This window comes from Trachurus japonicus, chromosome 16 (assembly GCF_045865225.1).
Source record: "Trachurus japonicus isolate A0001 chromosome 16, Traja_1.0".
Lineage (NCBI taxonomy): Eukaryota > Metazoa > Chordata > Actinopteri > Carangiformes > Carangidae > Trachurus > Trachurus japonicus.
In genome coordinates, this window is record NC_140922.1 from 2521910 (window position 1) to 2545297 (window position 23388).

Here is a 23388-nt window from a genome sequence, read left to right on the forward strand (position 1 = left end):
GGGAATTGTTTAGCTAAAATCCCTAAACCGTTAACCATTTATTCTCTATGGTAGTGCTAAACCACTACGGATGTAATATATTTTTGGCCACTACGCCCCGGTGGCGCTGTTCCCAATCATTTACATTGTTTTCTATGAGCTGTCATTCATTCTACGCTGACTTCTGTTGGAGACCAGTCGAGCCCACAGACACAGCCGAGAATTTCACTTCACAGTACATTTATCAAAGGTAAGATGATGTTTTAAATTTAACACTATAGTCCGAGTTTACTGTCATATCACCGGGTTTATGTTCCGCGCTCATTCAAACTTTACTGTTCGCTATTCATTCATTCACTCGGTCGGGTGATGTGGTACGATTTGTCTCTGTCAAACGGGTTTTGTGTAAATACGGACTGAACTATGAATTAACTTAGTATTGTTTTTTGATAATATACATGTGTGATAAAGTAAACGTTATGATACTGCAGTGACAGCGCCGTACGATACCAATCTGTCACCGGTTAACGTTAACCCGCTTCTTTTTTCTTGACGTTAGCTCAGCTTTATTCCTGTCGTCATTGGTTCGAAGTTTACTATGAGACTAGGGTGAAGTTATGCGTCAATTCATGAATGAATATAAACTTTTTTTTCACATTTCACATCTGAATAGTATCGATGTTGACAGGTCATTCATATAATAGTGTACACAGCTTGTATGATAACTCGCTACTGACAAAGTCTGACTACATTATTGTTAAAATAAATTTTTCCGCCATATTTCCATTCTCTCACACACACGTTTATTATTTTAACTTCTTCATTAATACACACTGAAACAGGTTACACACACTAGTAGTTCTCCACTTCTCCTGTAACTGTCACCTTCCCCCCTCCTGTATCCCAATGTGTGAATTCACACACACACACACACACACACACACACACACACACACACACACACACACACACACACACACACACACACACACAGGGTCATGACCTGTTTTGAAGTTCAGAGATCAAAGAGAATGTACTGCAGCAAGATCTTAAAAGGCCAGGGGCCTCATTTATCAAAGAGGGTGTAAAACTGCTACTAAAGTTTTGCGTACGGCGAAAAGACGAAAATGGCGTACACCCGAAATATTTACACCTTTTTCAGATCAATCAAACTGTGCGTACGCACAACTCTCCGCAATAAATCACACGGGACCCAAGAATGGTGCACACGTGAACACACCTCTTACTCCGCCCCCGGAACGCCTATATACAACTATATATGGTCAGCACGTGCATATTTAATTAGCCATGTGCGCTCTGTGGAGCGGCTACAAAGTGACAACAAAGTGACAACGAGGCGGGCGGAGGATGGGGGAAAAAGCAGAACTTCTCCGAAAGCAGATACACGGCGATATCGGGCAATAACTCAGTCAGAAAAATGATCTTGCATTTTAATAAGCTACAATAAAAACAAAAACCTCCCAAATCTCAACAAAAGGGAGCAGAAAGAAGAAGAATCTTATGTAATCTGCCCCTTTATCCCAGAAAATCTTCTTTTTTTTTATTTACCTAGATGTTAAAACAATGTAGGAAGCAGGACGATAGTTACCATTACATTGCACGCCTTTCTACACAGTTACAGCTCTACTGGACTCGGTTTAGGTCATTTTCCATTACAGCTGAGTCCTTCACAGTTCCTCCTCAGAGCCGCGTTGTCTCGCTCTTTATTCTCTCCTCTCGTCAGCTCCAAACACACGTGCACCTCGTTAACTCAGGTGACAGAACAGTCTAGGCTGCAGATCAGTGTGCGCTGCTGCCGATGTGTTTTTAAACTTGGATGGTTTGATCCTTGTCGGACGTCACACATAGCCTAATCAAAAAAGCAAAATCCTCAATCCGCTCTGTTTATCAATTAAAGCAGAAGTAAGTGATATATTTGTGTTAATATAAGTCTTAAATAGTTATATCTTCCGACAGCAATCACTTACATAGAGTGTTTGGACTGAAACACGGGTCTGTCAGTCCCTCTGCTCTGCTCTGAGCCGAAGAGAAAACATTTATCGTATCCTACAGTTTTTATCCAATGAGGAGAGAGAACGGCATGCAGGGCTGTGTGTGCAGCCAAGGGACGCCGTGAATGTGGCGACGTAGGGACGAGGACTGTTATGGTGCGTTCAAGGAAACTCGTATTTTTCCGACCGTGAAGTGGTACCAGTTCGATCTGGTACGAGTTCACCGGTCGGAAGTTACGAGTGGCCGTTATAGTGACTTTCACCGGTAAAACAGGTCGGAAAAACACGAGTGGGTTGCCTGGAACGCTACAAAGTCGTAAGCTGTGACTTGAAGCTGTAATTTACAATTTCAAAAGCCTGCCTGGAACGCAGCATTAGCGAAAACGACCGGACCACTTACTTCTGCTTTAACATATAGCCTAGTGTTGTTATAGAGCGGGTTGGATTGCCAGCATCAACGGTCCACCACTACCACAATTACTTCAAAAAAATCCTACTGTGCTCTTCTAAATGTACTCCGCTCCTCTCTCCCTCTCACACTGCAGTTCTCTGACTCAGCAACGGTGTCGCCAATTCCTCCTGTTCCTCAAAACAGGTGTAAATCACGGTACGCCAGGGTCAAAATGGGTGTAAATGTCCGCACTTTTCCCCGTCAGGTTTTGGCTTGATAGATCCCAAATTTGGCGGAGAAAAGTGCGTACGCACAAAACGGGGGGAAAAGGGTGTAAAAAAAGGTGTATCCACAATGATAAATGAGGCCCCAGGTTGTTAAATAAATAGAATAACAAAATAAATGTGATGCAAAAACAAACCTGAAATATTGAAATTTGTTTATTTGGATAAAACCCCTTGAGATGTATCATCTCGTTTTCGAGGGGGTCCAAACATATAGACAAACATAGATTCAACAGACAAACATGTTCTCAACAATATAGAAAAACAAACAGACAAATAAACAAACAAAACAAGCAAACCAAAAGACAAGAACAATAGTACAAACAAGGACAAACCACAGTTATTGTAACTACATTGGGACAAAACAAAACAAAACAACCATAGTAGGGCCACAAAGGTCAACACTGGGACTAAAAAGACAGTATATAATGATAAGTAACAGATCAACAAATCAGAAATGCGTCTTCAGTGAAAACAGGAACAGGTCACCATGAGATGAGAAGACAAAGCATGCTTGAAAATACCAAGAGAGGAACTGGATCTGATATTAGCAGGAAGGTTGTTCCAATCTGCAGGTGCTTTAAACATAAAAGCTCTTCTACCAAATGATTTAATGACATTGGGAACAGAAAAAAAGGGCTGCGATGAATGTCTGATATGATAACTTGTTGTATATGGTATAAGATACTGCTGTAGATAGGATGGGTAATTAAAATAAATACATTTGTATATCAGCTGTAACCAGTGCATGTGTCTTCTCATGTTCAATGTTGGCCAGTTGAGTCTAGTGTACATTGTGCAGTGATGAGTAAGAAAAGGACATCCAAGGACAAATCTACAGAGTCTGTTATAGGCTATGTTGAGTGAGGCAAGGTCTGATTTATGGGCACTTTGATATATAACATCACAATAATCTATAATTGGGAGTATAAGTTGAGTGGCCAGTTTCTTACGTACATTAAATGAGAAACAAGTACGAGAACGATACAACATATTAATCCCAAAATTGACTTTGCGTAAAAGATGATTAATGTGAGATTTAAAAGTAAGTTCAGAGTCTAGCCAAACACCGAGATATTTGAAGGTGTCAACTTTATGCAGTGGAGAGCCGTCATTACAATTTATAACACAAGAACCAGGGATGGATTTAAGTTTTTGTCTGGTACCAAATATCATAATATAGGATTTTGATTTGTTAAGAAGGAGTTTATTACAAGACAACCATTCCTGGACAGAAATAAAATCGGACTGAAGGGAGGACTGAATTTGAGTTATGTCAGACTGGGATGTATATATGACGGTGTCATCAGCATAAAGTTGAACACGGCATTTAGTAAGACTTGTTGGGAGATTATTTACATAGATCGAAAATAGAAGTGGGCCAAGAGTTGACCCCTGAGGGACACCACATTGTTGAGTAAGAAAATCAGATTGATATCCATTTAAGACAACACACTGTTTTCTGTTGTGAAGGTAAGAGCTAAACCACTGGACTGCATTGAGAGAGAGACCAATATTGTACAGTTTGTCTAATAAAAAATAACGATCAACAAAATCAAAAGCTTTACTTAAATCAATAAAGATTGCACCAGTGAGTTCACCATTTTCAGCAGCAGAAAACACATCATTTGTAAATTTCAAAAGAGCAGTTGTTGTTGAATAGTTCGACCTGAAACCCGACTGGAAAGGAGTTAATATATTGTTAATTGTGAGATAGTGAGAAAGTTGATTATAAATTAACTTTTCGAATACTTTAGCGATGGAACATATGATAGAGATTGGTCTGTAATTATTGGGGTCAAGTACATCGCCTCCTTTATGGAGCGGGGTGATGCGAGCACATTTCCAAACAGCTGGTATCTCACAGGTGGACAATGAAAGGTTAAATAGAACAGCAAGTGGATATATTAGAACATGGGAAGCTAACTTAATATACCTGTTCTCTAAACCATCAAGTCCTGGACTGCTATTCACCTTCAGGTCATTGATGGCATTCTGAACTTCTAATGGTGAGATTTTCCTAAATGAAAAGGAACTAGAACTGGGACAGGCTGAAATATGGCTAGAGGAGGATATAATATTAGATTCAGGTAGCAGTGAGGAACATACAGTCGAGAAGTGCTGATTGAAAGTTTGGGCAATAGTTGGTGAATCATGGATTATAGTATCATCAGCTCTTATTTTATTAATAGAGTGTTTATCTGATGTATTGATAATGGTTTTAATTTGATTCCAGAATTGTTTAGGATTCTTAAAGTTAGATGTGAGAGATTCTTTATAGTAGTTGGATTTTGCGTTCCGTGTTTTTGTTTTGCTTATGTTACGTAGTTGCCGGTACACTTCCCAATCAGCATTGTCACGAGTTCGACGATAAGTTGCCCACGCTTTGTCCCTCTCTCTAAAGAGACTTATAAGATCAGAGTTGATCCATGGGAGATGTTTGCCCTTGACTTTGACAGTTCTCCAAGGTGCATGTCTATCAACAACATCAGTAAATTCATCATACAGAAAATCCCAAGCATCCTGAACATTCGGTATAAGTTGGTATCTGTCCCAGTTAATATTAATCAAATCGTTAATAAATAAATCAGAGTTCAGTTTCTTATATTGTCTAATTTTGATTAACTTAGGGGGTAATTTAACTAATTTAATTTTCCATACACAAAAAAATGATTGAATGGTCACTGAAGCAGTCAGACATGATACCAGCCTTTAGGATTCTATCAGGGTGTGACACAAGAATCCAGTCAAGCAATGATTGTGTTCTGGGGGTGATACGGGTTGGCTCCTTAATTAGTTGGGTAAGATTTATACTATTAAATAATTTTGTTTCCTTATCTGCTGAAATGTCATAACTTTAAATGTAAAATAAACTTAAAATTCTGTTTTTCTTTTATGGCAGATCAAGATGCAGATGTCTTTTTTCCCTGGGAGACTCAGTGTTGTGTTCCGCAAGGGACCACTTGGGTTTCTCCTCCAGGACCCGTCTGCTGAAGCCAGGAGGATCAAGGACGACCCCACTCTGCAGGACAAGTCTGCACCCATGAGGGAGGACCAGGTGCGGCAGAACGCTCTGGCTCTCGTCCGTCAGAGAGGAGGCGATGCCTCCGACATGACAGAGGTGCTTGGAGACTACATCCTGCAGTTTGGGAAGCACAAGGGGAAGTCCTTCCGGTGGCTCTTGATGAACAACATCGGGTACACCGTGTACCTCATCAAGCACGTCCAGAAGGAGGAGGCCATGGGAATCTGTACGACCGAGGGGCATAGCAAGGACAGCCTGAGATCTTTCGTCCACTATGCTCTCGGTTTTACTGAGATCCAGTCCCTTCTGGCGTATGAGGCCAAGGAAGTGGGTGTTGCAGCAGGCTCAGCAACTATTATGTTTGTGTTCTGGCCACATTCTGGCCTTGTTCTGGCCACGTTCTGGCCCCGTTCCTTTAATAATACGGCCCTATGCTGGAGTTGTATTAACTGTCCTATGGACTATGAATTGATGCCTGCCACCATGAACTGATCTCAACAGCAAAGATGGTAAGTATACACCGTTGTTCTCCATGCATGTTGTTTTAAAACAAATGAAGCAGTCTTGTCTGCTAACACTTGCATGCTTGTTCGTTGTGTCATACTGCTCCTCCCACCTACAGTAGGTTAGTGAGTAGTGTCATCTGATTTGTTGCCTGCCATGTAATTAATCAATTTAACTTTGTGAAGTTATGAGAAGTGGGAGTAGCAAGTTTATGGCTGTTTGAGTTCCTACTAACACCAACACCTGATGACATTGTGAATTCGGAATATAAGTGATTAATTTGTTTTTCTTTTGTAGTTCCATCTGCTGCATCATCTGCTCCCCCACCTGATACAACTACTAAACTGCAGGCATCTAGGCGTATTATTTGATGATGAAGTGTGATGATGATGATTTAAATTGACATGCCCGAAATAAACAAATTGATTGATTGATTGATTGATTGATTGATTGATTGATTGATCTCCACCTCATGGTAAAAACACAGAAATCCAGTCCATGTGAACAAATCATGTGTTAACTTGATTTAAATATGATTAAAATTGTTTTGTTTTTTATACTCTCCTGTAGCTCCATCTTCACCTGGAGCTCAGAGGAAGACACCTGTGCCCCTCCCACCACAGTTGGCGTTCCTCATGAAGGACATTGCAGGTTCCACAGAGGCGGAGACGACTGAGTCAACTGCAGGTCAGTTCACATTGTAGTATACAGCTGACATTTAATTACATATCTGCTAATTGCATGAAGCATTTCATTCACTTTAGCCAACATGTTTCTATGTTTATATCCTGTACAAATGCATAACAGAAAGATTATATTTTTTTCAGGACCCAGCCAAGCCCTGCTGTCACTGCTGCGCGCAAGGTCCTGACTTTTGAGGACAGAGGTGAAGACGGTAAGACAGTGTATAGAAACCCCCTCTGCAACTCTGCTCCCTGTCCCTGTTACTCTGCTTGGGCCTGAGCAGTACACGGTCACCTGGAGCTGTTCCCGGCAGCAGAGGCTGTGGATGACGCCCAGTTCGTCACCCAGGAAACAGCATTTCACTGTGGCGTCTTCCTCCACAGCCTGAGCTCATCGACACAGTGGCTGACCTCCCATCTCCCAACTTCTTCCAGCTGCACCCGTTTTTCATCTGGAAGCCCGAGAGTGACATCATGGTCAGGTTGAGGAACAATTACACCCTGCCTTGCCTCCATGACTGCCGTCATCCTCGGGTGGTCTCTGCTGGCGTGGGCAGGCCCCGGGTGATTGTTGGCACCAGTGGCCAGTATTACATCTTCTCCTCTCGACTCTGCTGCAAGGCCTGTCGGAGGATCTGGTCTGCTGACAGTCCCCGGTGGCTGGAGAAACTGCCCAAGCACTTCACCAACCTCCTGCCTGCATTCCTGACCTACAAGAAGTCTGTGATGGATGAGCTGAGGCGCACTGGCAAGTTCCCCACAGACATGGCAAACCAGGTGAACGAGCTCATGCACCTCAAGTATGAGCGAGCTCACCTGGCGTACCTGCACGCCATCGAGAGTGTCAGGGATGCTGAGGCTGGGATGTATGGGCAGAAGACCATGGCGCAGTTCCTGAGGAAGGAGAACACACCACAGGCTTTCAGGTCATATGAGGATCCAGATGGCTGGTGTGGGGTCTCTGTGTCGGCCCACTACCTGACTGACTGCCTGCTGGACGAGTTCAGACGTCAGGAGCCGGCCATGTCCAAACTCCTCCAGGGAACTTTTGGACAGGTCTTCAGATCTGACCACACCAGGAAAGTGGCGCGGAAGGTAACGCTGGCGTCCGGCGTTATGTCCAGTTACGCAGTCATGAATGAGAACTGGCTCATTGCTTCCTGGGTGATGGTTCAGTCTGAGACTGAGAAGTCCTTGGAGCCGATGTACCAGGGACTGCAGAAGAGGTACATCGACGCCGGAGTGGAAAAGGCAGGCTACTGGATGGACAGGTGAGAACAGCCATGTTGTCTTTTCACTGATATACAATTAACAGAAATTGTTTCTTTCATTAATCTAAATTGCACTCCGTCTTGCTTTCTTTGGTGTTTAGGGATTGCTGTGCTCCGTTTAGGATCCCAGACTCTGCTCCTGGGGAACATCTCCACTAGGGATGTCCCGATCCGATATTGATATCGGATTTATGTCCGATATCAGCCAAAAAAACGAATATCGGATTATATCGGACTGCATCTAAAATCTCCGATATAAACGCTCCGATAAAAGTAGTCCATTATTCCGCTCCAGCACTTCTGTCCCATATGAATAGGTGACTCTCGTTCACACTCCAACACAGTAGGTGGCGGTAGTGCGCCGCCTGCCAGAGAAGAAGAGCGGCCGGCTCCAGCATGCAGAGATCACATGATCACAACAACAACAGCGTGTGTGCGACACACACACACACACACACACACACACACACACAGAGAGACACAGGTGCATGGACAGGTCGCGCTTGCCCGCTAATAAACGGTAAATGCGCTATATTGCTCTAAAGGTCGGCGGTCAGATTCTTCTGGAGGAAGACCAGCTGTCACATGTTGTGCCGTGTTACGGTCAGGTTACGGTGCGTTCACACCGGGCGCGAGTAACAGTGCTAAAGCCAGCATTAAATTAACGATGCTAATTTCTGTTAGCCTGTCTATGGCGTTTTACATTATACGTTAGCATTAAGCTAGCGGGCTTTATGCTTAGTTGTGACACTGGCTGTGTGTTTTGAACGTTGTTTCAAACTATGTGGGTATGATTAAACATCTTTGATGCTTAAATATTGCTGCTTAATATATTGCTTTACTCCTCTTTTTATTTTATGTATGCCATTTTTACTGTAAGGCAGGCTATAATCTTCAATTTGGAGTGACAAATAAAACCTTGAAGCAAGAAGATTTTGCCTTTTGTTTGACATTGATGTACCTACAGTAATTCAATGACAGTTGTAAATAAGGTTTATTTTTTAATATTTTACAGTTCAAAAGTAAGCTCACTACTGTCTGTCCCATAGAAGAACATGACAGCGGCAGCCTGTCAGTCAGCAACAGGAGGACTCTCCTTTGTATTAGAATTTGAAAAATATAAATAATCGTTTTTTTTCACCACCCCTAATATCGGATCAATATCGGTATCGGGCCGATATTGAAGGCTGCAATATTGGTATCGTATCGGAAGTGAAAAAGTGGTATCGGGACATCCCTAATCTCCACTGGGATGCCTGGAAGACCACACCCTCCATTATTGCTGAGGCCACCTCTGGACCGCTGGCAAACTCTTGTGCATCACGCTCCTGTTACAACAGCAACATCGTTGTGAAGCTGGACTTGTTCCACTGCATGAGACATTTTACATGAGAGTGCACCTCTGAGCATCACCCTCTGTTCAGCACTTTCTGCCAGCTCCTCTCAGCTGCCTTCTCTGTGGTGGACCAGGATGACCTGAAGAAGCTCCGGGCTGCTTATGAGTTCTGCGGCATCCAGCCACCCAACCCCACCAAGCAGCACATCCGCGAGCACTGCAGGACCAAAGTGCCCCAGCCCATGGAGCTGCTGGACAGAGTGGAGAAAGTGCTGCAACATTTCCACGTGGCAACGGACCCCAACAACGTCCCCCTCTTCAAGGCATCCATGCTGAAGACGTGGCACATCCAGCGCGTCCACGTTCTCCGTGGTTGCCTGAGTGACCCTGAGCTCAAAGAGGGCATCATGTACAGGTACGGCGGCACCCTGCAGCTCAACCACGTACCTGGGGAAGGTGCAGCAGTCCCCCTCTGGATCCCTGTCAGAGGTACATCGCAGCAGGAGGGGTTCCACTGCCACCAGGCTCACTGGGTCACCCAAGTCTCCCCTGAACTGTTCCAGGCCCAGGGCATGACAGGGGTGGCGCGCTGGGACTACCAGCGGCTGGTGGACCTGAAGCAGCCAGGTGTCATCCTCCCTGCTGTGTTCGACCCAGTGCTGATTGCTGAGCTGAACTCTGCCTCCCAGAGTGTGACAGGCCAGCAGAAGTACCCTGCTCTCTGCCTCTCTGACAGGGACACTGGAGAGAGGTTCGGCCTTGAGTACAGAGAGCCAGGCTGTCGACCGGTGCCTCTGGACTGGGACAAACACCCGACACAGAAAAGAGACAGAACTGTTTCTCCTCCACCTCTGTCCCCTGTGCCGACACCCTCTCCTGTCAAAGGCCAAGCCCCAGACACAGCACCCTCCTCCAGCCAGACACTGTCCTCTGGCCTGACATTTCCTCCACCTGTCGGCCCTGTCCTCTCTGCTGGCGTGCTGCTGAAGCACGAAATGCCAGCAGAAGATGATAAGGATCATCCAGCAGCACAGGGTAAGTTATTTGTGTATAAAAGTTTGGGTTATGTTTTAATGTAATAACATGATTAACTGAGGATGTCCTATTGCTTTATTATGTTCCAGAAGTGTCACAGGTCCTGCCACTGCCGCTGAGGTCATCGCCACGGAGTGCACGCACCGGTCCCATCAAGACAGGTGGGCGTGTGTTTGTGCTGGACCACACACGCTGGACTCCACCAATGAAGGCTGCCATCGATGGCTTGCTGCAGAAGCATCGTGGGGAGGAGGACATGCTGCGGCGTGTGGATCAGGAGTATGCAGACATGGTCCATCAGTCTGCCTCCGATCCCAACAGCTTGCTGCACCCCACCACCAGGCTGCACATATCGCGGTATGTGAAGCACCTGGCAAAACTGCTGAACACCAGCTCCTCCCTGAACACGAGCCAGGAGAAACTCCTGCAGACTCAGCAGCTGTGGCACGCTCTGTCGGAGGGGAGTGACACTGCCAGTGTACCAGTGGTCACTCTGAAGCCAGCTGTTGTTAACCCATCTGCTCTCTCCACACCTCTGTCTCAAGACTCTATTGAGAAGATTGTGGAGAGCATCTTGGAGAAGCAACAGAGGCAGCAGCAGCAGCAGCAGCAGCAGCAGCAACAACAGCAGCAGCAGGAGCAGAAGAAGAGGCAGACAAAGACCTTTCTCGCCTGCGGACAGCCGAAGTCCCGTTATGAGGGTGACGGGTCATCGGTGCACTTCTTTTTCCAGCAGGGGCCTATCCGCTACTTCTACTGCTCCAAGAAAGTGCACCAGGTCTACGCTGCTGATGGACTCTCTGACTCCAGAATGCCCTTTGAAGAGTTCCAGGGGACAGAATTCTTTCAAAGAGAGCTGGAAGCTGCCAGAAAACGGGCTGAGGGGAGAGCAGACAAAAAGAGGAAAAGGCCGGAGTCTGAGAAAGGAGGCCGCCTCTGCAGATTCTGCCTGGAGTTGAAACAGGGACCAAACAGCCCCCACATCCACACCAGCTTCCCTGGAGTGGCAGGGAAATACATCTACTGCCCATCCAAGGTGTTCTCTCTCTACAAGGAGAAGGGCATGGCCAAGGAGATGACCTGGGGGGGGGTTCAGGCCTCTCCTTTCTATGAGGCAGAGAAGCAGAGATGGGTGGAGGACAGAAAGAAGTGATGTAAATATGTATGTAAATGTTGTACATAGTTTGTGATGTTGAATAGAGAGAACCAAGTTATTGTTTTGTATGTTTACATGTTCTCTCTATGCACTGTATCATACTGTACATATATATAGTAGATGTAAATATAATCATTTGTAAATATGTAAATATCTATCTATGTATCTACTGTATCATACTGTACATATATATAGTAGACGTAAATATAATTATTTGTAAATATCTATCTATCTATCTATCTATCTAGAGTATTGCACATATTGTTCTTTTGGCTGCTACTTCGTATGCCAAAACAACAACAAAGTGTGTAAGTAAACTTACAGTAAAACAGTGCACAAAGTTTGAAATATGTTGTCGATGTATGTAGATACAGTAGTTGTCTTGACCTTTAATATTCCACGTTTCATCTTTATGTACATCTGTTGCAATCCAAAATCATATTCTTGTTTTCCAGTATTCTTTCATGTTGATACATTGTAAATATTAAAACTGTCAATATGATCAACATGTTAATTATTCTGCCTAATTACTTTATTTTTTTCATACCTCAATATCTCAGAGTAAAATTTAATTCTGTAGTCTAAAATACTTCCAAAAGAAATGTAGGACTCTCACAACTACTACTACTACCATCAGTATGTTTCGAAAAGTCCATGGTACTAGTACAGAGGTCAACCCTGTATTAGACCCACTGCAGTTTGCATACAGGTAAGGATGGAGTAAAGATAGCCTTAAACGGAATCATTCACTTGGCTATTAAACACATACAATATCTGTCTGTCTGTCTGTCTGTCTGTCTGTCTGTCTGTCTGTCTATCTAGTGTATCTAGTCTATTGTTCTTTTGGCTGCTACTTTGTATCTTCGTACAAGGTAGCAGCCAAAACAACAACAAAGAAAAAAGGTTGGCTGTTTCTCCGTTACGGGAATTCACAGCTGGCCCCCGCGTGGCAGGCGAGAATTCTACCACTGAACCACCAATGCTTACCATTCCTACCACTTTGCCGCCACGGCCCACAGACACCCCATGAACCGGCTTTTACGGGCTCATGTTCCTTTCTTCCAAACAGATACCACTCACCTGGGAAAGGATGTTGCTTTTCTTTCTTCCAGGATGTCGTGAAGGCTACGAGGTACGCGCCCCAGCCAGGCATTTAAACATGGATGTCATACCGAAGCAAACAAATCTCCTGCCTGCCAAAGCAGCGCACTGTCCTGACGAACTGTCAAGGACCTTACATTAACTGGCCACAACCGCTTGAATAGCAAAACCGACTCAGAGGAATAATAGGAAATCAAGACGGTCTGACGACGGTCGTTTACACGTGGTCTCAGGTGATTCCAACAACTCTTAACGCCTGTCCAAGCTACAATCAGAAGTGCAAACAAACCCGCAGAGAACGGTGGGCTTTTTCACGACCCCACACTTGGATAACCAGGAACAGGGTGACTGAGAATCTCTCAGAGCCAGCCATTAGGGACACAGTGCAAACCGCACTAGACAAAAGCTATACACTGCCCCGTGTGAGGCTCGAACTCACGACCATCAGATTATGAGACTGACGCGCTGCCTACTGCGCCAACAAGGCCCGCATGGCAGAGTGGGAGGATGAGTAAAATCAGGACGAACTCTCAATGTGACCCACACGCAAAACACGGGCCGCTCCTCAGTCAAGAGTGGGGCTGCCGCAGCTCTGGACATAAGCCCACCTAGCGTGTGTTACTGGAGGCCTGTCATGTCACGCGCCACTGACAGAGAACGGCAGAGTGAGGATTTTTGTCCAGAGCCAGGGCAAACTTACCACTCAGTATCAAGCTGTGACTACGGCTTCTTTTGGTCTGTGCACGGTTAAAGGCGGGCTTACACTGTACGATTTTGCCACGATTTTCTCGTCCCAGACGAGTCGCAGCCTAATTTGCATAATCTTAGAGGAATCGCGGGGTCGTGAGCATAATCGGGACGTATGGTTAGTGAGGCTCTGCGTCACGTCCCGACGTCCTAAAGACGAGTCGCCGACCTCCCGATTAATTTCTGACATGCCAGAAAATTTCTCGTCGTGACGGACAATGTATGGGGTCCTACGTCACGATTCTGCACATACGACAAGTTTTTACCATGACAGATTGTTTTAGCACAGAGCACAGAGCCTTTGTGAACCTGAGGATGCTGAACCTCGTCAGATGGAGTTAGAACGGGCAGACAGAGAGAGGAGGGACAGGGAAGTGAGAAGCTGAAGTTAGACCACAGCTGTGACAGACAGGGTGACCGGGTGATGATCAGTATGCAGCGCAGTCCGTGATGGAAGCTCAGCCCGACAAATGTACACACACTATCAATCAGCAATTGAGGACGATTATTTTTTCTTGCCGTTACAGTATAAAATAGCGAGCCTACACACCAGCCACTTCCACTGAGCTCTGGCTCCTGATCAGCTGAATTTTTAAACAAAGTGCAGGCGAGAGAGAGAACCAGCGAGGCTCCTCTGACAGCTGCAGGTGAGCTGCAGGTGAGCTACACGTCAGCTGGCTGGAGAGCGCCGCTCTCTCTCTCTCTCTCTCTCTCTCTCTCTCTCTCTCTCTCTCTCTCTCTCTCTCTCTCTCTCTCTCTCTCTCTCTCTCTCTCTCTCTCTCTGCAGCACCGGCCTTGGAGGTGATGCGCGCTGTCTGTGTGTGTGTTTTTCGGTGTCGGTCTGATCTTCCACATGGACTCTGCTATATAGGAACCAATATCAGGAACCAATGTCAATTTGAGGTTTACAATAGAGCAATTATAGAGCAGCACAAATCTCAGCGGCATCGCAGGGTAATCGTGGTGGAGCGCAATCGTAGAACGACGTGCAATTAGTGGGGGTCTGAGACTGATCTGAGACGTAGGACTGAAGAGGGAAGCTCGTGCAGTTTGAGATGTGAACAGACAAATAGTCGTGCAGTGTAAGCCCGCCTTAAGCAAGAGCCAGGAATCGAACCCAGGCCTCCCACGCGGGAGGCGAGAACTCCACCACTGATACACTGCCTCAGCTCTTTTCTTGGCCATCCAACAAGGGTCCTCTGAACGGGGCCAATCTACTCTAGCTGTGTGACGGTAGCTGGCTACCTAATCACTAAGTATCAAGCTGTGACTAAGGCTTCTTTTGGTCACTGCTGCAGAACAGGCCAAACATCGGAAAGATAATTTGCTATCAAACAGCAGGATGATCCGGCAAGAAAAACACAACAACAAAAACTTGCCCTTACCTTGGAAAGGATGTTGCTTCTCTTTCTTCTGGGAAGTCTTGCAAGCTCCGAGGTACGCCTCCCAGGCATTTAAACGTGGATATGATACCAAAGCCAGAGACGGGGTGGAGAAATCAGGCAGGCAGAGACAGTGGAAGGAAGGGCAGGCGCACTTTTGTCCGTCCCGTGTGCAAATACAAATGTGACGGAACCACGCGTGTTAAGTGCTTAAACGTAACCTTTACATCTGGTTGGACCACGCGGTCGATCAGCAGACGAAAGCTTCGGCCCAGCGGTTCCATGGTGTAATGGTTAGCACTCTGGACTCTGAATCCAGCGATCCGAGTTCAAATCTCGGTGGGACCTGACTGTTTGGAAGCCGCCCGTTACGAAGGCCGCCTCTTCTCTGCCGTCGCAATTCAGCCCTCTTTCGCCAGTACCTGGGAATTACCTGTCGACACCCCCCTGCTTTTCTTCATGTTAAATGTAAGTTTAACATTGCCTTGTGACTGACTTTGCAGGTGATGTCATTCCCTGCTTTGGCTCACACGTGACGGGCTCAGGGCCATTTTCTCAGTCAGGATGGCCGAGCGGTCTAAGGCGCTGCGTTCAGGTCGCAGTCTCCCCTGGAGGCGTGGGTTCGAATCCCACTTCTGACAGCCTGTGCTTTTCCCACATCTTGATCCCTGTGAGGTGATGTGCTGTGCAATTTCCAGGTGTTTGCAGCGGCCAGGAATCGAACCCAGGCCTCCCGCGCGGCAGGCCAGAACCACTAAGGTGCTGCGTTCAGGTCGCAGTCTACCCTGGAGGAGTGGGTTCGAATCCCACTTCTGACGGCCTGTGCTTTTCCAACATCTTGATCCCTGTGAGGTGCTGTGCTTTTGGTGTGCGTGAGTGACGGTACACGTTGTTGAGGTTTTAGGCAACCAGAAGCACATCTTGATCCCTGTGAGGTGATGTGCTGTGCAATTTCCAGGTGTTTGCAGCGGCCAGGAATCGAACCCAGGCCTCCCGCGCGGCAGGCCAGAACCACTAAGGTGCTGCGTTCAGGTCGCAGTCTACCCTGGAGGAGTGGGTTCGAATCCCACTTCTGACGGCCTGTGCTTTTCCCACATCTTGATCCCTGTGAGGTGCTGTGCTTTTGGTGTGCGTGAGTGACGGTACACGTTGTTGAGGTTTTAGGCAACCAGAAGCAAGGAAAAAGACTATCATTTTGCTGCTCTTTGTTGCATCGGTGCATCACCACCGTGTCGTTGTCAATAAACGGCCAAACGCCCGAAAAAGATATTGTGCGATCGACCACTAGGATGATATGGTAATGTGGAGTGGGTTGAGCTGTTGGGGATTCAAACCCAGGCAAAGGAAAAGGCTCTTTGCATTGGCCGGGAATCGAACCCGGGCCTCCCGCGCGGAGGCCGGGAATTGTTTAGCTAAAATCCCTAAACCGTTTCTCATTCATTCTCTATGGTAGTGCTAAACCACTACGGATGTAATATATTTTTGGCCGCTACGCCCCGGTGGCGCTGTTCCCAATCACTTACATTGTTTTCTATGAGCTGTCATTCATTCTACGCTGACTTCTGTTGGAGACCAGTCGAGCCCACAGACACAGCCGAGAATTTCACGTAAGAGTACATTTATCAAAGGTAAGATGATGTTTTTTAATATATAAATTTAACACTACAGTATGAGTTTACTGTCATATCACCGGGTTTATGTTCCGCGCTCATTCAAACTTTACTGTTCGCTATTCATTCATTCACTCGGTAGCCTACGATTTGTCTCTGTCAAACGGGTTTTGTGTAAATACGGACTGAACTATGAATTAACTTAGTATTGTTTTTTGATAATATACTTGTGTGATAAAGTTAACGTTATGATATTAACGATATTAACGTTAACGTTAGCCCGCCGTTAGCAAGGACAGCCTGAGATCTTTCGTCCACTATGCTCTCGGTTTTACTGAGATCCAGTCCCTTCTGGCGTACGAGGCCAAGGAAGTGGGTGTTGCAGCAGGCTCAGCGGAGGACGACCAGCTCGTGGGCTTTGGCACCCGGGCCAAGAGCACCTGGAAGGAGGTGTGGGACAGCAGGGCTGATGGCTACGCCAACTTCATCCTGGGGAGGAACTGCGCCCCAGGGACACGCATGGCCAAGCTGCAGCAGTACCTGAGGAAGAGGCAACAGTCTGCTGCTGCTTCCACAGGTGCCTCAAGTGCCCCAGCCAATCCCACAGGTAAGTTCTTTTATTCATATTTTGTACATGATATGTAAAGTTAGTTCTCTTGTCTGGCCAGAAATAGTGCTTTAAATCTGTATCATCTATATCTATATAGAAATATACTTTACATGTAACAAATTACAGCTTCTTTTAATGCAAACTAAATCTTGTTTTATACACACTTCTGTACAACAAAGTGATGGATGAAGATACTGAGTTGGAGAGAGCGATGCTGAGCATAACACCCTCCAAGCTTCAGGTGCAGAGCTGTAAGTACACGTTTTTCTACACTAAATGTCATAATTGATGATGGTTATGTTTTGTATCTGATGTCTCCTCTATTTATTTCTCTGTGTGTAACCAGGTGATGTGCCAGTAGCAGCAGCTACCACACCAGGAGTGCCGTCAGGAGCAAAGACAGGTTCTTAAATTCAGGGTTTCAGGACTGGAGTACAATTCTTTGACATGATGAAATGCCCTCCAAACCTGAGCCTGTTTTTAACTATTATGTTTGTGTTCTGGCCACGTTCTGGCCCCGTTCCTTTAATAATACGGCCCTATGCTGGAGTTGTGTTAACTGTCCTATGGACTATGAATTGATGCCTGCCACCATGAACTGATTTCAACAGCAAAGATGGTAAGTATACACCGTTGTTCTCCATGCATGTTGTTTTAAAACAAATGAAGCAGTCTTGTCTGCTAACACTTGCATGCTTGTTTGTTGTGTCATACTGCTCCTCCCACTTAGGTTAGTGAGTAGTGTCGTCTGATTTGTTGCCTGCCATGTAATTAATCAATTTAACTTTGTGAAGTTATGAGAAGTGGAAGTAGCAAGTTTATGGCTGTTTGAGTTCCTACTAACACCAACACCTGATGACATTGTGAATTCTGAATATAAGTGATTAATTTGTTTTTCTTTTGTAGTTCCATCTGCTGCATCATCTGCTCCCCCTCCTGATACAACTGTTAAACTGCAGGCATCTCCAGCTCATGGTAAAAACACAGAAATCGGTCCATGTAAACAAATCATGTGTTAACTTGAGTTAAATATGACATATTAAATATGATTATAATTGTTTTGTTTTTTATATTTAACTCTCCTGTAGCTCCAGCCTCATCAGGAGCTCAGAGGAAGACACCTGTGCCCCTCCCACCACAGTTGGCGTTCCTCTTGAAGGAGACTGCAGGTCCAACAGAGGAGGAGAGGACTGAGTCAACTGCAGGTCAGTTCACATTGTAGTATACAGCTGACATTTAACGACATATCTGCTAATTGCATGAAGCATTTCATTCACTTTAGCCAACATATTGCCATGTTTATATCCTGTACAAATGCAAAACAGAAAGATTATATTTTTTTCAGGACCCAGCACAAGTCCTGCTCTCACTGCTGCGCGCAAGGTCCTGACTTTTGAGGACAAAGGTGAAGACGGTAAGACAGTGTGAAGAAACCCCCTCTGCAACTCTGCTATAATCATTTCATTTTATCAAAGCTTTTCACACTAACTATAATGATTTTTCTACTGTTTGTCTCCTTGTTTTATCCAGTCCCTCCAGCACAGCTCCCTGTCCCTGTTACTCTGCTTGGGCCTGAGCAGTACACGGTCACCTGGAGCTGTTCCCGGCAGCAGAGGCTGTGGATGAAGACTGAGCTGCAGGATCTCGGACTGTGGCCAGGGTCACGCCCAGTTTGTCACCCAGGAAACAGCATTTCACTGTGGCGTCTTCCTCCGCAGCCGGAGCTCATTGACACAGTGGCTGACCTCCCATCTCCCAACTTCTTCCAGCTGCACCCCTTCTTTATCTGGAAGCCCGAGAGTGACATCATGGTCAGGCTGAGGAACAATTACACCCTGCCGTGCCTCCATGACTGCCGTCATCCTCGGGTGGTCTCTGCTGGCGTGGGCAGGCCCCGGGTGATTGTTGGCACCAGTGGCCAGTATTACATCTTCTCCTCTCGACTCTGCTGCAAGGACTGTCGGAGGATCTGGTCTGCTGACAGTCCCCGGTGGCTGGAGAAACTGCCCAAGCGCTTCACCAACCTCCTGCCTGCATTCCTGACCTACAAGAAGGCCATCTGCAAGTCTGTGATGGATGAGCTGAGGCGCACTGGCAAGTCCCCCACAGACATGGCAAACCAGGTGAACGAGCTCATGCACCTCAAGTATGAACGAGCTCACCTGGCGTACCTGCACGCCATTGAGAGTGTCAGGGATGCTGAGGCTGGGGTGTATGGGCAGAAGACCATGGCGCAGTTCCTGAGGAAGGAGAACACACCACAGGCTTTCGGGTCGTACGAGGATCCAGATGGCTGGTGTGGGGTCTCTGTGTCGGCCCACTACCTGACTGACTGCCTGCTGGATGAGTACAGACGTCAGGAGCCGGCCATGTCCAAACTCCTCCAGGGAACTTTTGGACAGGTTTTCAGATCTGACCACACCAGGAAAGTGGCACGGAAGGTAACGGCGTTATGTCCAGTTACGCCGTGATGAACGAGAACTGGCTCATTGCTTCCTGGGTGATGGTTCAGTCTGAGGCTGAGAAGTCCTTGGAGTCGATGTACCAGGGACTGCAGAAGAGGTACATCGACGCCGCAGTGGAAAAGGCAGGCTACCACTGGATGGACAGGTGAGAACAGCCATGTTGTCTTTTCACTGATATACAATTAACAGAAATTGTTTCTTTCATTAATCTAAATTGCACTCCGTCTTGCTTTCTTTGGTGTGTAGGGATTGCTGTGCTCCGTTTAGGATCCCAGACTCTGCTCCTGGGGAACATCTTCACTGGGACGCCTGGAAGACCACCCCCTCCATTGTTGCTGAGGCCACCTCTGGACCGCTGGCAAACTCATGTGCATCACGCTCATGTTACAACAACAACATCGTTGTGAAGCTGGACTTGTTCCACTGCATGAGACGTTTTACCCGAGAGTGCACCTCTGAGCATCACCCTCTGTTCAGCACTTTCTGCCAGCCCCTCTCAGCTGCCTTCTCTGTGGTGGACCAGGATGACCTGAAGAAGCTCCGGGCTGCTTATGAGTTTTGCGGCATCCAGCCACCCAACCCCACCAAGCAGCACATCCGCGAGCACTGCAGGACCAAAGTGCCCCAGCCCATGGAGCTGCTGGACAGAGTGGAGAAAGTGCTGCAACATTTCCACGTGGCAACGGACCCCAACAACGTCCCCCTCTTCAAGGCATCCACGGTGAAGACGTGGCGCATCCAGCGCGTCCACGTTCTCCGTGGTTGCCTGAGTGACCCTGAGCTCAAAGAGGGCATCATGTACAGGTACGGCGGCACCCTGCAGCTCAACCACGTACCTGGGGAAGGTGCAGCAGTCCCCCTCTGGATCCCAGTCAGAGGTACATCACAGCAGGAGGGGTTCCACTGCCACCAGGCTCACTGGGTCACCGGGACTCAAGTCTCCCCTGAGCTGTTCCAGGCCCAGGGCATGACAGGGGTGGCGCGCTGGAACTACCAGCGGCTGGTGGACCTGAAGCAGCCCGGTGTCATCCTCCCTGCTGTCTTCGACCCAGCGCTGATTGCCGAGCTGAACTCTGCCTCCCAGAGTGTGACAGGCCAGCAGAAGTACCCTGCTCTCTGCCTCTCTGACAGGGACACTGGAGAGAAGTTCGGCCTTGAGTACAGAGAGCCAGGCTGTCGACCGGTGCCTCTGGACTGGGACAAACACCGGACACAGAAAAGAGACAGAACTGTTTCTCCTCCACCTCTGTCCCCTGTGCCGACACCCTCTCCTGTCAAAGGCCAAGCCCCAGACACAGCACCCTCCTCCAGCCAGACACTGTCCTCTGGCCTGACTGCGCCTGTCGTCCCTGTCCTCTCTGCTGGCGTGCTGCTGAAGCACGAAATGCCAGCAGAAGATAAGGATCATCCAGCAGCACAGGGTAAATTGACGTAATTCTTTGTGTATAAAAGTTTGGGTTATGTTTTAATGTAATAACATGATTAACTGAGGATGTCCTACTGCTTTATTATGTTCCAGAAATGTCACAGGCCCTGCCACTGCCGCTGAACTGAGGTCATCGCCACGGAGTGCACGCACCGGTCCCATCAAGACAGGTGGGTGTGTGTTTGTGCTGGACCACACACGCTGGACTCCACCCATGAAGGCTGCCATCGATGGCTTGCTGCAGAAGCATCGTGGGGAGGAGGACATGCTGCGGCGTGTGGATCAGGAGTACGCAGACATGGTCCATCAGTCTGCCTCTGATCCCAACAGCTTGCTGCACCCCACAACCAGGCTGCACATATCGCGGTATGTGAAGCACCTGGCAAAACTGCTGAACACCAGCTCCTCCCTGAACACGAGCCAGGAGAAACTCCTGCAGACTCAGCAGCTGTGGCACGCTCTGTCGGAGGGGAGTGAGACTGCCAGTGTGCCAGTGGTCACTCTGAAGCCAGCTGTTGTGAATCCACCTGCTCTCTCCACACCTCTGTCTCAAGACTCTATTGAGAAGATTGTGGAGAGCATCTTGGAGAAGCAACAGAGGCAGCAGCAGCAGCAGCAGCAGCAGCAACAACAGCAGCAGGAGCAGAAGAAGAGGCAGACAAAGACCTTTCTCGCCTGCGGACAGCCGAAGCCCGTTATGAGGGTGACGGGTCATCGGTGCACTTTTTTTTCCAGCAGGGGCCTATCCGCTATTTCTACTTCTCCAAGAAAGTGCACCAGGTCTACGCTGCTGATGGACTCTCTGACCCTAGAATGCCCTTTGAAGAGTTCCAGGGGACAGAGTTCTTCCAAAGGGAGCTGGAAGCTGCCAGAAAACGGGCTGAGGAGAGAGCAGACAAGAAGAGGAAAAGGCCGGAGTCTGAGAAAGGAGGCCGCCTCTGCAGATTCTGCCACTTGGAGGTGAAACAGGGACCAAACAGCCCCCACATCCACACCTGCTTCCCTGGAGTGGCAGGGAAATACATTTACTGCCCCTCCAAGGTGTTCTCTCTCTTCAAGGAGAAGGGCATGGCCAAGGAGATGACCTGGGGGGAGTTTCAGGCCTCTCCTTTCTATGAGGCAGAGAAGCAGAGATGGGTGGAGGACAGAAAGAAGTGATGTACAGTATATGTTGTAAATATGTATGTAAATGTTGTACATAGTTTGTGATGTTGAATAGAGAGAACCAAGTTATTGTTTTGTATGTTTACATGTTCTCTCTATGCACTGTATCATACTGTACATATATATAGTAGATATAAATATAATCATTTGTAAATATCTATCTATCTACTGTATCATAATGTACATATATATATATAGTAGATGTAAATATAATCATTTGTAAATATGTAAATATCTATCTATCTATCTATCTATCTATCTATCTATCTATCTATCTATCTATCTATCTATCTACTGTATCATAATGTACATATATATAGTAGATGTAAATATAATAATTTGTAAATATCTATCTATCTATCTATCTATCTATCTATCTATCTATCTATCTATCTATCTATCTATCTATCTATCTATATCTACAGTATTGCACATATTGTTCTTTTGGCTGCTACTTTGTATGCCAAAACAACAACAAAGTGTGTAAGTGAACTTACAGTAAAACAGTGCACAAAGTTTGAAATATTTTGTCATACACATGTATATAGTTGTCTTGACCTTTAATATTCCACGTTTCATATTTATGTACATCTGTTGCAATCCAACATCATATTCTTGTTTTCCAGTATTCTGTCATGTTGATACATTGTAAATATTAAAACTGTCAATATGATCAACATGTTAATTGTTCTGCCTAATTACTTTATTTTTTTTCATACCTCAATATCTCAGAGTAAAATTTAATTCTGTAGTCTAAAATACTTAGAAAAGAAAAGTAGGACTCTCACAACTACTACTATTACTACTACCGTCAGTATGTTTTGAAAAGTCCATGGTATTAGTACAGAGGTCAACCCTGTATTAGACCCACTGCAGTTTGCATACAGGTAAGGATGGAGTAAAGATGATGCCTTATCTATCTACTGTATCTACAGTATTACACATATTGTTCTTTTGGCTGCTACTTTGTATCTTTGTTACAATAGTAGCAGCCAAAACAACAGCAAAGTGTGTAGTGAATTTAAAACAGTAGGATGTACCACTTTCCAATAAGATGATACTATAATAATTAAATAATGGTGCAATTTCCAAATCTAATCAAACATTTCTCAAGCGTTTTTCAAAGAGTTTACAGTCATTTAGAATGAAATTTTGATGAAGCTTCCACTCGGGATACGAACACGGGTCTGTGTGGAGTTTGAAAAAA

General features: G+C 46.3%; 2 protein-coding genes, 3 non-coding genes and 1 pseudogene across 6 annotated transcripts; 5 read left to right on the plus strand and 1 right to left on the minus strand.

Annotated features, from left to right (window-relative positions):
• The first annotated feature begins 5574 nt into the window (after nt 1-5574).
• LOC146971414 (uncharacterized) lies at nt 5575-17578 on the plus strand. Its single transcript, XM_085803230.1, has 4 exons — nt 5575-6018; nt 16886-17123; nt 17306-17377; nt 17473-17578. The coding sequence occupies exons 1-4, from the start codon at nt 5575-5577 to the stop codon at nt 17535-17537; spliced, it is 819 nt and encodes a 272-aa protein (XP_085659356.1). The 3' UTR covers nt 17538-17578.
• Nucleotides 9960-11673, plus strand: LOC146971415 (uncharacterized). 2 transcript variants are annotated; one of them, XM_085803228.1, is made up of 2 exons: nt 9960-10520; nt 10610-11673. In XM_085803228.1, the coding sequence occupies exons 1-2, from the start codon at nt 10058-10060 to the stop codon at nt 11671-11673; spliced, it is 1527 nt and encodes a 508-aa protein (XP_085659354.1). In that variant the 5' UTR covers nt 9960-10057. The 2 variants fall into 2 exon arrangements, with proteins under 2 accessions (XP_085659354.1, XP_085659355.1); XM_085803229.1 differs by having other exon boundaries at nt 10613-11673.
• On the minus strand, nt 13192-13264 carry trnam-cau (transfer RNA methionine (anticodon CAU)). Its single transcript has one exon. It is a non-coding gene; the product is annotated as a tRNA-Met (tRNA).
• On the plus strand, nt 15183-15254 carry trnaq-cug (transfer RNA glutamine (anticodon CUG)). The gene has a single exon. It is a non-coding gene; the product is annotated as a tRNA-Gln (tRNA).
• On the plus strand, nt 15465-15547 carry trnal-cag (transfer RNA leucine (anticodon CAG)). The gene has a single exon. It is a non-coding gene; the product is annotated as a tRNA-Leu (tRNA).
• A 653-nt stretch (nt 17579-18231) lies between the features above and the next one.
• On the plus strand, nt 18232-22175 carry LOC146971419 (uncharacterized; annotated as a pseudogene).
• Nucleotides 22176-23388: the final 1213 nt, after the last annotated feature.